This window comes from Eulemur rufifrons, chromosome 16 (genome assembly GCF_041146395.1).
Source record: "Eulemur rufifrons isolate Redbay chromosome 16, OSU_ERuf_1, whole genome shotgun sequence".
NCBI lineage: Eukaryota > Metazoa > Chordata > Mammalia > Primates > Lemuridae > Eulemur > Eulemur rufifrons.
The window spans coordinates 18247721-18265646 of record NC_090998.1 but is presented as its reverse complement, the minus strand read 5'-3'; the positions used below and the strand labels follow the sequence as shown (position 1 = coordinate 18265646).

Genomic DNA, 17926 nt, shown 5'->3' with positions numbered 1-17926 from the left:
CTATCATCAAAATACATTTAATCAATATGACTAGATATGATTATGTAATACTTGCTAGGGTCTTGAGCAGAACTTTCCACCTGGCACCTGTGGGCTGGAAATGGGTTGCAAGGTGTGTGGAGACAGGGACCACTCCAGCCTCGGTTGGCCCAGCCTGGTCCCTGTAGGGCCAGGGCTCACCACATCAAGGGGCCACACAAATATCCTCACTTTGTATGTGCGCCATACAGCAAAAAGGTTAGCAGCACTAAGATGGCATTTCTGTTTCAGAAAAACTAAACTTTTCTTCCTTTGTTGTTCCTTGTGATTATTTACCTCTGTAGTTCTCGAACCTAACTCAAAGTAAAAACAAAAACTACCCATGGAGATTTAAAACCTATGCAGGGCTGGGCCCTGGCAATTCTGAGTGGGGATTAGGGGAAAGGGAGCCTTTAATATTGTACTTTCTTTCTTTCTGAAGATCCACTGATATTTCTGAGAAGTCAGGCCTGAGAACCATGGTCCTGCCCTGGCACTAATTCAAGTAAGCATCATCACCAAGGAATTTTTCAAGGTCTAGGTGGGTTGATACTAGATATTGGTCAAGATAACTACACGACTATCAAAAGATGAAAAATTTCAAACTAAGTATCTATATACAAGTGTTGTATATAGATTAAAATAGTCTCTTACTATTTTTGTATGAGATATAGCACACTATAAACCTTTTTTTTTTTTTTTTTTCCTTTTTTAGAGACAGTGTCTTGCTGTGTTGTTCAGGCTGGTCTTGAACTCCTGAGCTAAAGTCATCTTCCCGCCTCAGCGTCTTGAGTAGCTGGGATTACAGGCATGCACCAATGTGATCAGTTTTAATCTTTTTATTAATGACATTAATGGACTCAGCAAAATCACAGGGGATCTGGGATGTCAGTCAGGAATCCAGGGTGTTAGTGAGGAATCTAATTTCCAATTGCCAGCAGTTCTACTCTAGCAACTTCTAAATGTCTGCTTCAAAGTCTCTGTCTCTGTAGAAATTAGATCAGCTCTGAATGCAGAAGAAACGGGATATTTTGATTTATGAGGTAAATGTTCCTGACTAATTGGGGGGGGTAGCAAGGAAGAGAGAGAAATTAGCAGTGAGCCCAGAGCCGAGCTAAGATGGTCATATGTACACAATTTACTCTTGGAAAAGATTAATTCTCCAAACCCCCTTTAAGTATAAGAAGTGGTTTAGTAACTTAATTGTTCTTTTAAAACTTTATATAGAACATCGCTGTCCAACAGAACTTTCTGTGATGACGGAAATGTTCTCCATCTGTGTGGCTCAACGGTGTAGCCTCTGGCGACCTGTGGCTAGTGGCTCTCACATCACCTAGGAGGTATGATTTCCCTCCTGATCTGGATCTCCTTCCCAGTACAGGAAACATTTGCTCAAGCTCTGTCTTGTAACTGAGTTTCCCTGGGTCTGAATTCTGTGCTAATAGCTCCCTTCTCTTCTTGAACAAGCAAGCAGTCTGGATGATTTCTATCCGCCCTACAGAGCTTCTGTCCTTTGCTGTTAACTAATGAGAAGACCCATCTTTGTGTTGTCATTTTCCATTTAAGTGGAAAATGGACTTTTCCCCCAAGTTCTTAAATGACTTCTTAGGAAAAGATTTTTTAAGTTGGGAATCTGTCTTAATAATAGCAAAAAACCCCATAACCTAATCACTGAACACTTCATTTCTCAAGAATGTCCTCCTGTGCCTAGATCAATAAACTCTTCAGACATGTAGCACAACTAAAAACCTAAAGAATTTGACGTGACCAGGGTGAGGCTTTGAGGAATGGGGTGTGGGGGGTGTCTCTATAAACAAGTCATTTAGGTAATGTCAATGTAAATGCTTTCTACTCTCTCTCTAGGCACATCTGAAAGTCCAAGAACCTGAAATTGAAGGGTATGACTACCAATTAAAACCATTCTTTAACAGGAAGCAGGGAAATTCGAAGTGACCTCTAATGGCAGAATATAATAAATAAGTCTCTCTATAACTGAAGGGACAGTCACAGTATTGAGATTACTTCAGAAATTTTAAAAGCAATCTGAATACATTGTCCGTGCTCTATGTTTTTCCTAAAAGTAAACTTTGGAAAGATATTACTATTGTTATATATTCAGGAGAATCAATAACATTTTAAAAGATGTACCTAGACTATATAAGATCTCCCCTTTTTCTCAACGAAGATAGATGAGATACTTGTGGTATATCTGGAAGCAAACACTAAAGGTCTGGGCCAGCGCCTTTCCAAAGAATTTAGTTATATAATGTACTTACAGTAGGTCACTGGATTAATTTTACAGGTCTGATTTTTACTTCAATGGCTTCATGTATTTTCCTTGTTTAATGGCTCTTTCCTAACCACTGTTCCTTTACTATCAAGCACTACATTATTACTTTATGTTACTATCATGTTTATTCCTGGCATCCACAGGCAATAGGAAATATTAAAAGAGCTCAAGATCTACTGAAAAAAAAGAGTGCTTTATTGTGGACATAATGTTTGAAATAGCCCCATTTTTCTCTTCTTTGCAAGTATTTTTAATGATACACTAAAATCTACCATTTTTAAGGGACAAAACATCCCCAAAGTGAAAACTGTACATCTGTTAGTCAAAAATGTATTTGTTATTGCAATGGGCACATTAATTCTAAATACATTTGAGTTTAAAATCATAATACCTTCTAGATATAAGGATCTGGACTTTACTGATAGTAACTGTGTTCTTCCAGAGTTAAAATGGCACCGATAGCTGAATTCCCATCATTAATTCAAAGATTTATCAGCTTATGTTTCAACTACATAATGACATACTTACGTCAATCCTAGAAATGTTTCTGGCATTTATGTTCAACTCTGTTTCCTTCCTAGACTTTGAAAACCATTCAAGAATTTTACTTTGTAAGCACTAACATCCTGTCTTTCACTGAACTCTATAAATCTTTGGTAAGTGGATAAACTCTCTGAAAAATACATGTTAAATTAGCATAGAAGCAAAACCTATTGTAATTGGGCAACAAAAATACTTGCTTTTGTAAATACAAAATTGGACTGTACAAACATCACATATTTTAGGAGGGATGGGATATTCCTCAGGTAACAAAGAACAGCAGCCTGAAACGAACAGAACGACTCCTACTAATTCTGAGGGAAGTCAAGATAGATTTAAAAAAATAAAAGGAAAGGAAATTAATTAAGACAAGGTTTTTATCCTAGCTTTGTGATTTTGGTCAAGTCATCGAATCTGACTGAATGGGGATAAAGGTAAATGGCCCATGTGCAGCAGAGGCTATGCAAGAGAGGCAAGCAGGACACTGCGTAGGACAGTGCTTTGTCAACTGGAAAGTGACACTTGGGCAATAAGATGGACAGGCACTGCACAGGCACATGGTGGAGAGGATGGGAGTGCTTCTGAAGCATCCAAGAGACAGGGAGTCACTGGCTAGAAAAGAGGGTTTAAGGGGAAGGAAGAATTTCACAATTTGGGGGTGGTGGCGGTAGACTTAGGGCTTTAATGACAAAAAGAGACCTTACTTTGTAGCGAACAAGGAGTTTATGGAATTTTTTGAGTTAGCTGAGAGACATAATATAGCAGGAGCTTTAGGGAGATTAAACTGGCAACTGGACATAACTTTAACTGGAGCAGTAACAGAGTTTCCATCTACTGAGGGCTTACTAGTTCCTCTTACTGTGCTATTAAGTTTATAGATATTACCTTTTTTTTTTTTTTTGAGACAGAGTCTCACTCTGTTGCCCAGGCTAGAGTGCCGTGGCATCAGCCTAGCTCACAGCAACCTCAGACTCCTGGGCTCAAGCAATCCTTCTGCCTCAGCCTCCCGAGTAGCTGTGACTACAGGCATGCACCACCATGCCCGGCTAATTTTTTCTATGTATTTTTAGTTGTCCAGCTAATTTCTTTCTATTTTTTTGGTAGAGATGGGGTCTCGCTCTTCTTGCTCAGGCTGGTCTCGAACTCCTGAGCTCAAACAATCCGCCTGCCTCGGCCTCCCAGAGTGCTAGGATTACAGGTGTGAGCCACCGCACCCGGCCTAGATATTACCTTAATTAATCCTCAAAAACCTTATGAGGTTCATGTTATCACCCTGTTACAAATGTGAAAATAGAAGCTTAAAGTTAAGGAATTTATCCAAAGCCAGGTAAACTAAGATGAGGAAAATTCAAGATTATATAGTAAAATGGTAAGGATATACACCAAAATATAGATGTGAGACCGGGAACTTTGCTCCATGTATGCAAAGATTCATGGAGCAGCACCATAGAGGATGCACTGCCAAGATCGGGCGACTAAATGCTAACGAGGAGCTTGGACCTCTAAGGAATTACGGTGGCCTCTATTCTCCTGACCAAACACCATGCAAAAATGTAAACAGATAAAAAACCTGTTCAGACTGTTCTAGAGAATCTCATGATTTTTCTGTTCTCAGTAAAAACTATTTTTAAAGTACATTTAACTCCAGTTTCAAAGTATTTTTAACTTTAATGTGTGCTGGTGTTGGGCAGACAAGATTTTAGGACAATGTAATTCAACTTCAGGTGCCTCTCTGACTTAATTTTGCCATTTTTATAAATTTGTCTAGTCACCATCCTCAGAGTGGTGGAGCAGCAGGCAGGGTGCCAAGGAGGCTTGTCATGCCTCAGGTACTTACAGGTGGCTGCCACTGTCGACCAGGCAGACTGTGAAAGACTGGGCCTCACTTTCCCTGTGTTACCCTCTCTTCCCTCGGGGGTTTTAAGGTGCCCGCTTTAAGCTCCAGGTCCAAGCAAACAGTAAAGCAAAAGTCCCGCTGGTTCTCAATGCCCAGTGAGCTCTTCTCGAAGGCTGATGTATTCAATATATGTTTGTTACGTGAATGAGGTTAATGGTAACTTGTATTTCGAACCATTTTTTTGCTTTTAGTTTTTAGGTCAGGGAATTGAGGGATAAAGATGACAACAAGTTTTCCACTTCTGTTGTTCACTTGGATAATTGTGCAGTGTTTCTATTCATCTCCTAACAAGTATCAGTGTGATGAGGCCCTGGTTGCCTATGGTAGTTGACAATATACCCCCCCTTTTCTTGTTCACTCTTTTCTCTATTTTCGTAATCAGTTCCCGAAGTAAACTTGCTGCTAACAAGCCCACAACAAGAAAGCCCACACCACAGACTCTGCTTTCTGGGAGAAACTCAGAGGGCTTAGACATGAGGAATAACATAGTGACAACTAGTAAAACAATGAACAGATGAAGAGTTGACAGAACAGCAAGAAATAGGGAACTTCCCCAGTTAGGGTTGAAATGGGTAAAAATAATTAGCAAAAAGGGACAGATTAATTACTGGTGAGAAATAGGAGAACCACGATAATAATGTAAGCATTAGATATGCCAATTTAAGAAATCAGAGTATGACGTATACATATTAAGTCTTTCCACATTTTAAATATTTTAAATTCTTTCTTTTTTTAAGAGACAGGGTCTTGCTCTTGCTCAGGCTGGTGCAGTGGCACAAACATAGCTCACTGTAGCCTCAAACTCCTGGGCTCAAGCGATCCTCCTGGCTCAGCCTCCCGAGTAGCTGGGACTACAGGCATGCTCCACCACACTGGCTGATTTTTATTTTATGTTTTGTAGAGACAAGGTCTCACTATGTTGCCCAGGCTGGTCTCAAAATCCTCGCCTCAAGCGATCCTCCTGCCTCAGCCTCCTAAAGTGCTGGGATTACAGGTATGATTCACTGTGCTTGGCTGAATTCTGATCTATTTATCTCTTGTGCATTTAGTCTTAAAGTTCTGCTGTTATTATTTCATATCTTGCTCAAGAATTTTCTGGGTTTCATCTGTCTCCCACAAACCCCTTCTATGCTCAAATATGCAGAGAAAGGGAGAGAGAGAAAAAGAAAAAAGGAGGAGTTGGGTGTGAGGGAAAGAGATACAAGAGAAATTTTTTTTTAGAGGCAGGGTCAGGCTGATACAGTGGGGCCAACTCCTGAGCTCATGCAATACTCCCACCTCAGCCTCCCGAGCAGCTGGGACTATGGGTGTGCCACCATGTCCAGCTAATTTAAAAGGAAAAAAAAAAAAAATTTTTTTTTTTTGGTGGAGAGAGAGTCTCACTATGTTACCCAGGCTGGAAGATCATTCTTAACAGTAAGAGATTAAAAAAAAAAGAAAAGATATTCTGTACCACGTAAATAGTTTGGGACAGTAAATACTAAATAATATACTTTCAATTTTCCAGTTTCCTTATTTCTGTTTCCAAATGCCTATTCTATATCCTCCAGAAACATTACTTTGCATAACTCTCAATCATCCCTAAAAACAGAAGCTCCAGGACCCCTTGGAATATTAGAGAAAATGGGATCTTGCTAGCTCAATAGAATGAAGTTGCTGAATTGACACGAACAATGAATGCCAACAAAAATCTTTTCAATCATTTTGTTAGCATTTCTTCCTTTATAGGGAAGTTATCTTTCATGAACACAAAGAATAAAACACACAGAAGTGCTACTGGATTTTTACCTTGAATGGTTTCAGAACCAGTTAATAGTTCCTTTCTGCATTTCCCTTCGTATAAATATGTTTAAAATTGGCCAGAGTTCCTGTCTGCATAGATTTTTTTTTCCATTGTTGTTTCTTTAAAGGGTATAGAAAACATACTGATGAGGAAAGTTCACAGTAACCCATAACAGAACAGCAGATTTTCATCCAAAAGTCACTAGTACTTTTAGTATAAAGTTCACAAAACATTGCTGCTTATAAAAAAGAATTACATCATCAAATCTAAATGCTACTATAAAACATCTGCAAATTAGAAAGTTTGGTTTACTCTTCAAGATGTTTGAGAACTTAGTACTCAACAAAAATGATTTTCTTACCCCCAATAAGCAACTGATAATGCTTTTTTTTTTTTAAAAAAATGTACTTGTTAGGCTCAGCACGGTGGCTCACACCTATACTCTCAACATTTTGGGAGGCCAAGGTGGGAGGCTCGCTTGAGGCCAGGAGTTGGAGACCAGCCAGTGCAACAAAGCAAGACCCTGCCTCCACAAAAAAAAAAAAAAAAAAGCCAGATCTGTAGTCTCAGTTACTCAGGAAGCTGGGGGTAGGTGGGGATTGCTTCAGTCCAGGAGTTAGAGGTTTCTTTTCTTTCTTTCTTTCTTTCTTTTTTTTTTGGAGACAGAGTCTCACTCTATTGCCCAGGCTAGAGTGCTGTGGCATCAAGCTCACAGCAACGTCAAACTCCTGGGCTTAAGCAATCCTTCTGCCTCAGCCTCCCGAGTAGCTGGGACTACAGGCATGTGCCACCATGCCCGGCTAATTTTTTCTATATATTTTTAGTTGTCTAGCTAATTTCTTTCTATTTTTTGGTAGAGACGGGGTCTCGCTCTTGCTCAGGCTGGTCTGGAACTCCTGAGCTCAAATGATCTGCCCGCCTTGGCCTCCCAGAGTGCTAGGATTACAGGCGTGAGCCACCGCGCCCGGCCTCACTGAGCTATGACCATGTCACCACACTCTAGCCGGGGCCACAAAGTGAGACCCTGTTTCATAAAAGGGCACATATGTAGGTGCTGACTCTGTTGACAATCTATCCCTGGATCTCTAAATAAGTATCAGATGTTTTCCATCCTCAAAAAAAATACACTGATAAAAAATGACAGAAGGATTTAGCTTTTGACTCTGGCAAACCTTAAACATTTTCATGCAACAAAGAGCATAGAGGTTATGCTTGAGCTTTATTTTTCTTTTCTTTTTTTTCAGAGACAGGGTCTTGCTCTGTCACCCAGGCTAGAGTGCAGTGGTGTGATCACAGTTCACTGTAATCTCGTATTCCCGGGCTCAAGCATCCTCCTGCCTTAGCTGCCTGAGTAGCTGGGACTACAGGAGCCCACCACCATACCTGGCTAATTTTTAATTTTTTTTGTAGAGACAGGGTCTCACTATGTTGCCCAGGGTGGTCTTGAACTGGGCTCAAACGATCCTCCTGCCTTGGCCTTCCAAAGTGCTACGATTACAAGCGTGAGCTACTGTGCCTGGCCCTGGAAACATGTTCTAATTTCCCCATTTCTATTAATATTCCCTTTATGACTATTCAAAAAAGTGCTAGCTCTTCACCTACGGAGAGTCCTTGCCTACTTCTTCTCTTCAGCTCCTGGTCTAGCTTCTAAAACCCCAATTTCATTCTGTTGCCTAACCCAACCAGTCCTGGTCCAGGCTATAGGAGCCAAAAAGTAGAAATTGGGGGAAATCCTAGTAAGTAACAAGACTTAGAAACTTTAAGTCCCTATTCCCAATGTTAGACCTGCTGGAGAAGATACACATGTTCCTAAGATCTGGGGTTGGCACACTGAACACATTTTTTTGAGAGCGGCGGTTTCTTTAATGTGGCTACGGTATATGATACTGTTAGTCTGGTCTTCAGATAAGCTACTGAGTAAGAATACGGCCTTTTATGGCCTGGGTTGGGAATCTAACCACCAGGGGCGCAATTAAAAACGCTTAATAACCAGTAGGGTATAGGAGCCAAAAGAACCAGTATGTTCTTCCTGTATCTTACAACCGAGTATCATCAGATGGTTTGGCTACAATAAGCTCCTATGGAAACCTGTTACCCCAGTTTCAAACAAATGATTTACATTTAGCTCTATGGCACCTTTAGGGATTCCTAATCATAAAATGCTTGCTCAGCAGGGAAACTCATGCTCCATTTGCCCTGTTTCGAGAAGAAAAAAAAATATTTCAAGGTTTTCTCTTTTCCTTCATAAACACCAGCAACTACGACACTTTCTAAGAACTGCAACAGGACACTTCATTCTTTGGGGGCGGGGGAGGGAGACACTACTGTAACTGCTATCTGAAATTTACTTCCCACTTCCTGGCAAGTACAGAGCCAGGGCAACATTTTACCTGTGGCTTTTTACCCTATCCCTTCTATATTCTGTTATGCAGAGGAATAAATGTGGAAAAAGCTAATCAATGTTAAATCAATTCTGTAGATATATTTTAGGATGAAGTTGACAAGTTTCATTTAAACTGGAACCAACAGTTTCTCTAATATTCGGTGACAAGCAAAACGAGAAGAAAATGAGTTGCTGATGTATTATGTTTTTACTCATTTATGGCTAAAGTATATAGTTAAGATTATTGTATATTTAAATGTTCTACTTTGAGGCTACGCTATCTTGAAATTCACAAAATTGACAAACAAACCTGGGCTAGTCTTATAGACCATGAACAGTCTACTAACCGGGCTATAAATGCAAAAACAAACTATAATAGCGTACCTCACAATGAAACAACAAACAGAAGAAAATCCTACCATATAATTAGTATAGCTATTGTTAACCACTTCAATACATGACTTGTCCCCATTAGTGGTGATAATGAGAAACCAAACTATACTGCTCAAGTTACAGGTACCAGAAGTCAAAGATTTTTGGACTGTTTAATATGTAAATCTTCAGAATTTCAGATAAGGCATTTTCACTCTTTGTTATAGACATTCCATTAGTATCAGAAAAGAATTTATATCTGAAGCAACTCAGAGACTACTGTTTGGTTCCATTTTTCGTGACTAGCAATAGGGACTAATATAATTTAAATCAATTACTGTTTCTCTTTTTGATGACTGTGGTATCTGACCAGGGGCAGGAGGAAGACTGCATTTTGTTGCTGCCCTTAGGTTATTCTGATGACGTATTAGGGCAAGTAGAGTAAGTGTTGAAAGTGAGAATCGATTAGTGTATGTTCATTTGGTATGACATACAGTATAAAATATAGCCAAAGCCTCTTCCTGACTTTCAGATTTTAGAATATACTTTCTAGTTTGTGGTTATATAAAACCGATGAATCAATTTATAAAGCCAGGCAATCAATAATGCCTGCAAAAACAATAGACTTATTAATCTAAATTAAGTTATTGGCAGTAACAAGTTAAAAGCTGGAAATGTTTGGCTGAAACATTTGATTAAAATCCAAAATTATCAAGAACTATTTTTGTATATTTTAGTAGCCATAAAAACTGATATAAAATATAAGACAGTTCAAAAGCAAATAATTTCATTTACATTAAATCCAATTATTTGAAACCATAAATATTTTTTAACTTATCTAAAGAGAGATTTTCTTTAGGAAACCTTAAGGACATGTACATTTTGGCATATGTGAGTTTCTGGGCAAAGTTTCCTCCACATTTTTATATACTGTCTAATTATTAGCTAAAAGTGGCCCAATTTTTGCTATCAGAAAGTCTTATTTCAACACAAAATATTATATAAACAATCCAATTCTGTAATTCTTCTCATTATCACAAAATTTAAAAATTAAATAACTTTACTTAAGGATCTAATAATAAGGAAAATGTGTATTACTGGAGACTCCTTAGTTGATGTGTTGAGAGACGGTCAATAACACATTGAGACTTTTAGAATCTACCCGCAGGATCACCATCATGGTGTAACAGGAAAGGTTCAGCAAAGCGTGCTTAGACAGGAATGAGGGGAAAGTGAACCTCAACTGGGATATGGGCTATGTGGATAAAGGGATAAAACATAGCTTGACCCGGGAAAGGGAATTTAGGAGAAAGAACCACCTTAGGTGGTATTTTTGATATATTTACCTGTCCTTGTCTAAAATTTTCTAAAGTTCTATGTCCCTGCAATTCCAGCTTTGATTCATTGAGGTCAGTAATAAACTACAGTTAACCAGAGGTTTAGGTTTGGAGATTACAGATAGTTTCAGATTCACATTATTGTTTTGTAAGCCTAATTTTTTAAATATCCCACCGTTTTTCAGAACTCTCTCTAGCTTTAAATACAAAGGAGTTCTCAAGAAAGTTATTTCCCACGCATCTTAGAAGCTTTCTGGCAGTGTAGAATTTTGAGGGAAGATGTATTTTCTCCCATTTTGTTAGCTACCTTGTCTTTGTTAGACTGCTTTCAAAGCGCATTATATACACTGTGGTTAAAATTTAAATAGCATAAGTCTGTGGATTGAAGATCTGAATTTGGATATAAAAAATGCTGATTTCTAAAGCATTCCAACAGGGATACTAATGATGAAAACATTTTGTGGAAAAAACACATAAATTTTATATTAACAAAAGTACTAATATATTTAACAAAAATTAAAATAAGAAAAATGATTTAATACCTTTTAAAGGGTTATCCTAATGCAAAACCCCTCTTTAAATATAACTAATGTAAAGCAGTACACTACTACTGTTTTGTTTCAAATAGGCAAATACAACTATGTAAACATTTGCCTTACAACATTTTCCATAGTAACCTCTTTGATAAAATTTTCAAGTCTGAACATTTTAAAATAAGCTAGAATAGGTTTGGACTTAATTTATATGAAAAATACATTCACCATAAGAAATATTTAGTAACAGAAAAAAATTCCCATAAAATCAAAATTAAATATTAATAGAGCATTTCACAAAAACTGAAATATGGGAGAGTTGGTCCTTGTTCACTGCCACTTTCACTTTTGAACATGCGCTTTAACCAGCCTCACTTGCTGCCACCATTCAGGTAATGTCGGGAAATGTAGGTCACTATAGAATTGGCTCTACGTATCTTGGCAAAGGCTAAACACTCAAAGGACACAGCCAACAGGGAGGAAGGACAGGCAACTAAAAATGATCCCACTACACATGTCACCCATCCTCAGACTCGGCTTTGGGAATACAGAGCACACTACACCTACCCTCCTCCCGGTCTTCCAACGAGACAATTCACAGCTCAGAGTCTGCTCCTTTAATTAGGTCAACTCCAAGCTGGGATAAGCCTCAATGAGTAGGTGTTGTCATGGGATGAGAAGAAAGAAGTCTGAAGAATTTAGGCTCTCCATTTCAGGTGACCCAGCATTTGCATCCCCCCTTATGTCCACAACTGTCCTTTCCCCCTGTTTATTACGGTATTCCTGAATTTGCCTGGTCAGGGAGTTCTTGCTCTGCCACTTGTCAGTCCTGCCATTAACTCGAACTGAATGAAATATCTGAGTAGCCTGAAAAACTGTACTACGTTTAAGAAGTTCTATTAAGTAATAAAAGTAAGAAAATTCTACAAATCCCACCTGATGATCCAAATATATGGTGTTCCTTTGAAGATGATGTGAAAGAATTTCATTCTAGTAGGCACCAATTAAGAAAAAAGAAATAGAGAAGGTGCAGAATTCATGAAAAGGTCAATTGTGAAATTAGAAACACAGGCAGTTTACTACAACCTACTATATATCAAAGTACATGACAACTTTCACGTACATGCTCCCCTGTAAATGGTACAGATGACATATTAAATTATTATAAAATTATACTTAGTTTTGTAAGAAATTAAGTAGACATGCATATAGACACTGAACTATTAAGCAGAAAAATCCTTCAAATGGCTTTAGCAGACTGAATGCTAGAAGCTTTATATGTTAATTCTTTTCTGCAACACAGTACTTTTTCCAAAAAGATGTTTCTCAACTATATCTAACCATAGGCTATAAACCCTTTGAGAAATGTTTATATGTATTCATTCTTTTCAACAAGAATAAAAGACATCTTAAGGTTAATCTTTGACATTTAAAAGGCAGCATTATTAAAACCATAATGAATTTTCAGCTTTTTACTTTACGAGAAACTCTCCATATCTGTTCTGCCAGATGCGGAGGTCTGTGGTCAGTAGTATTCAGTGAATAGCAATGCCATTTTGAAGTCTGTATGCATTTCTCTCCTCACAACCAAAAGTCGGTGGGTGAACAGGCAGGTTAAAGTCTAAGAAGAAATGCATCCTACCTCTATTTTCTTCCAGTAATGTATAAATAAGCTGAATTCTCAAAGGGTTAATAGGAGAGTCTAATGTTGCTGCTGCAATGATGGTATGGGCTCATGCTCGACACTAATGACGCTGATCATACTGATTAACGATGGCAGACGACACAGACAAATCTCTGCATAGCTGACCTTTGGGCTGTGGGCCTCAAGCTTTAGCTGCATGAGCTGTGCTAACGTATGCTCCCGGATACTACTCAGTTCGGCTTGCTGCCGTCTCAGCTTTATTAGCAGCAGCGTAAGCTCCTCTGGCTGAAGGAGTACAATTTAAGAATCCAAACAGTGGAAAACAGATTAATTGTTGTCTTAAGTGACAGATATTAAACCAAGATTTCTTGGCAAGTTTCCTCTTATGGTTGACATCAAACATAGTGCCTAGGCACTATGATGATAGGTCCTACATAAATGCATAGATATCTAGAGAAATAGAAGGAACAGTGTTACTTTAAAAGACACGGCAAAACAACAGTATATTAAGGCATTTTTCTCAGAACTCACGAGAGAATATTTAAATGTTAAGTATAAAAAAGCACAATACCAAAAAACCATTATAAAGGTTTGTGCATAAGAGCTATTAAAATACTATTCAAAGGTATTTTACTAAGATGTCGAAAAGTTATACCTAAGACTTTTCCAGTAATAGAACAATACCTGCATGTCCAACAGACTAACAGAAGGTAAATAAAAAGAATTAAAATTCATGTAAAACTTGGATGAACTCTTTATAATATTAAACTCAGTATCTGGGATCTATTAATTATTTCCTAGTTATATTTTGAAATGTCACTGTGCTTTCACAGAATTTTTTAATGACCAAAAGATTAGTTTTATTTTTTAAGAAAAAAAAAAGGGGAAAGTTTCCAGGGGTGCATAAACCTTCCTTCCACACTCTGGGAAAAGCAGAGAACCGTTTGGTTCCTAACTGGTTACTATTACCCCTGAGGGAAAAAAGTTCTCAGTGGTGGATGAAATTCCTTAATAGGTCAATCTGATCTTTTTTGCTTTCTTAGAAATGTAGTAAAGTATGGGCGCTGGTAGTCTTATAGCCCATTAAAATATTACTTGGTGCTTATCTGAACTTTGTTATGATTAAAAACTGCAGGTGGGCTAGAGGGAGACTCGCTTAAGTGCTCTTAAAACTTCAAGGCCAAAAGGTGGTCCTGAGATTGATTTGTTTTTGCCCACGAGACAGCATTACACTAGTTCTCTTCTGTTCTATTCATTTGCTTTTTATTTCCCACACTATTCTTTTTAGAGACAGAAATTATTTTAAACTGTTATTTCGAATCACATTAAAAATTACTGCCTTCAGACATGAAAAGTGTCAGGAGAAATAAACTATAGCTACTACTGGATTCCTTAGATAATACTTGGTTTCCATAAAGGTTAAAAAATAGTGTTTTACTGTCTCTTAAATGCTCAAAGAATGTTTAGTGCGTGACTTGAAGAAAAAACTGCACACATAATAGAAAAAAAAAGTTGCTTTTGCTCTGATGCCAACCACATCTTGTGACCTCATGATTCTGGGACAGTCCTCATCTTATGATAATCAGCCCTATGTCTTGAGGTCTTGCTGGGGAGAAGGCAAGGTTGGTAAGGGATTTAGATATTCTAAGAACCCAGAGTGATAGCAAAAGAAAAAATCTTGAAGCTCTGGTTTATTATTTATGCAGCCAAAAAGATAAACGGATTTTCAAAAGAATGAAAGATACCAATAAGTTTACTAGACATTTAAATTTTGAGGCAAATAAAAAGAAGCACATTTCACCCTCAAAAATTAAGAGAGGTGGTAAATAATTTCTATCCTAAATATCCACTAGAGGGAGCAAAGCAGAAGAGAACATTTTTGTAATATGATATTTAACATTTACTTTATGATTAATCTCTATTTCTTTGTCAGATCAACAATCTAAGGTTTAAAAATTACAACATTTAAAACTTCTTAGTTTTAATCAAGCAGTATCTATAATCTTTGATAAGTAAACTGTAAGTAGTAGTCCAAAGCCAGGAACTATTTCCTTATATCTACACATATAAAAGATACAGCCAAACAATATTTATATAAAACATACAAGGTGAATTTTTTTTTATTATGGCAGGAAGGGAATTTTTAAATAAACAACTATAAAGATACTAAAATCACATCTTCACAGACATTGAGACTATCTACTGATAATAAAGCCAGTTCCTCTGATAAAACAATGTCATTAAAATAAACTGAAGTGAGAAAAAGTCATCTTTTCTCTTTAATTTGAAAAATAGTGGTGTCTTGGTAATGTAACTCCTGTCCAATTTGAACTTAACACTGATAATGAAATGATAATGGTAAATACTTGCTTTGACAGAGTATTTTTAGAGTCAAACTTCTTACTAGTCCAGCAGTTTGACTACAAACAGTTGCTTGCTAGATTTGTTCCACTAATGAATTACTCCAACTTCTGTCGTAAGGATAAAGGAATTAACAAAGTAAAGACACCCACTTGGGTTATACAATAAACTTTCAATATATAATCTTTTATTTAGGCAGCCAGACACTTAGGGAAAGGTATCCACTAAGACAAGGAAATGGCTACATGACCCCAATTTCTTTTGATGAGCATCTCTCTTCCACAAAAGCAGCAATGGTGTTTCTCTGGGAGACATCTCTGAAAACTTGAGCTTAAAAACCATGTCAGATATGTGCCTTCCTGTGTAGCACATAAATAAAACATGATACGGTAATAAAGATATTACTCACCGTTTTGCCTTGGAGGCTCTGGGGACTAATAGACTGTAAAGTTAGGCCAGCTGGCATTGACCTTCTGTCAGGCACATAGACATGCTAGGAAAGTAAAGGCACAATAAGATTCTGTGGTAAAGTTTTTTTTTTTTCTTCTTGTCAATGTCAGTGATGAGAAATCTTGAATTCCTATTATGAAATACCATTTGAAAAGTGTTCTTTGTGCTTATGAAGGAAGACAGATACTAACATCTCTTGTGTGATTAAAATACAGATTCTGACGAACAGAGTAATTCTACATAGTCGGTTCAGTGACTCTTAAAATCTTGGCCTCAGGACTTCTTTGTAGTCTTAAAAAAAGAAAATTTAGTGACAAGAGTGGCATTATTTGTCAGTTTTGCCAATCTTTAAAGTCTGGCTGGATTCTCATATCTGCTTCTGTATTCAATCTCTAGTGACAATCTCTTTTAGTGGAAATGTGTAAAGAAAATCCACCTTTGGTATATGTAATTGGAAAAGGGAAAAAGCTTTTCTTGATAATTATAGATATTTATCTTTGATACTACACTAAAGTTCAAAAAAACAGTACTTTCTTAAAGCCTAGTTGCAAAGCGGCATCTGAAACGTTATCAATGAACTTATGGTACTCTGTTACATTAATATCCATTGGTCTATTTTAAATGAATCTGACCTATGCATAATTTTGCAATCAAACATTGGTCATCTGGAAAATATTGGTTCAGTGAGTTGTACAATGTTCAAATGTTGACATGTTTCAGTATACAATATTAAAAAATCATATTTGTGAATATCACTACCGATCTTTAAGCATTGGAAAGCTGTCAAACCCGAAGTGGCAGACATGTGATTTCCAAAATTCTAATTTTTGCTTGAAAACTCAAATGTTGTCATCAGCAAAAAATACTGTCAGTTGTTTTCCTTGAAGTGACAGGCTAGCATTTCACTTTGACAAAGTGTGTCTGTCAAATATTATGTCTGAATAATGATAGTTGTCTTTCGTCCTTTCCAGAAAAATAGTGTTCCACAAAAAAAGGAGCTAGTTCAGCTTGCAACTCAAATAATTATGTGTGCGACAACCATTAGCACTTTGGTATGCAATAGAAATACTTTATGCATATTCCCATTTTATCACATGTAATATATTTTTTTTTTTTTTTTTGAGACAGAGTCTCACTCTGTTGCCCAGGCTAGAGTGAGTGCCGTGGCGTCAGCCTAGCTCACAGCAACCTCAAACTCCCGAGCTCAAGCGATCCTCCTGTCTCAGCCTCCCGAGTAGCTGGGACTACAGGCATGCGCCACCATGCCCGGCTAATTTTTTCTATATATATTTTTAGCTGTCCATATAATTTCTTTCTATCTTTAGTAGAGATGGGGTCTCGCTCTTGCTCAGGCTGGTCTCGAACTCCTGAGCTCAAACGATCCGCCCACCTCGGCCTCCCAGAGTGCTAGGATTACAGGCGTGAGCCATCGCGCCCGGCCTATCACATGTAATATTAAAATGATGTAATAAAAGGCCAAGATTCAATAAAATTATTTTTTACTGTTTCAACAAGAGGATTCGTAAGTGAAGCTGCTACTTCTTATTCTTTCACTCCAAGTGTGTGGCAGTGAGGCATACAATGACCACTAATCTAGTTTGGAACAACTATTTTGATTTATACTAAGGTGCCAATAGTTTTACCCACCTCTGCTCTTGCAATATTAGTGCAAATGGTAATGCAATGAATAATGCCTTATTATTATAAAAATAATTTTGAGCTTATGGACTTCCTGGAAGGGTCATGGGGACCCTTAGGGACCCTCTGCCAGGGTCCATGAATTACACTTTGAGAACTACTGATCTAGATCAAGGAAGATGACAGCATAGTTTAAAATAAAAACTTGGCAACGTTGGAGAAGTTTTTTGGAAGGAGCAGCGTAACAGAAATTTAGCTGGCTACGAACTAGATAGAGAACATAAATTTATCTCATTTGCTGTTAAAACAGATGATCTGTTCTGGCCAAGAATATGAAAAATACTAATAACTACAAGAATATGTAATTTAGAGCCACTTCTAAACCAACATTAAATTGTATCAGATCAGATTTTTCTTGTAAATTGTTACTAGTTTTATCAATCATGATTTAACCTTTGGATGTACAAAGTGACAAATATTGAACTTTGTTCAAATGGAGTTCAAAGGGAGTCTTTTTTTTTTTTTTTTAGTGAGACAAATTAAAGGTTTCTTCAAAAGAAAATTCCTGATTGATTTATTAACTTCTAACAAATATTTATGGAAATATAAAGCAAATACTTTACGTAATAATGCAATTGAAGGATTTAGGCTGTCACAAGGATAAGAAGAAAAAGTACAT

At 37.3% G+C, this 17926-nt stretch overlaps 1 protein-coding gene across 8 annotated transcripts in view; it reads right to left on the bottom strand.

The window, feature by feature from the left end:
* Positions 1–17926, bottom strand: part of PLEKHA5 (pleckstrin homology domain containing A5) — a 230602-nt gene that overhangs the window by 48832 nt on the left and 163844 nt on the right. For 5 of the 8 annotated variants that reach the window (XR_011235770.1, XM_069491517.1, XM_069491518.1 and 2 more), the window contains one exon: positions 15569–15652. The exons of 1 other annotated variant lie outside the window; for it this stretch is intronic. Coding sequence is in view for 6 of the 7 variants with exons in the window: in XM_069491517.1 (XP_069347618.1) it covers positions 15569–15652 (84 nt within the window). In the remaining variant the exon portion in view is untranslated. Of the gene's footprint in view, positions 1–12089; positions 12144–12963; positions 13084–15568; positions 15653–17926 lie in introns of all 8 variants that reach the window. 2 more of the 8 variants (XM_069491515.1, XM_069491514.1) reach the window with 1 other exon arrangement.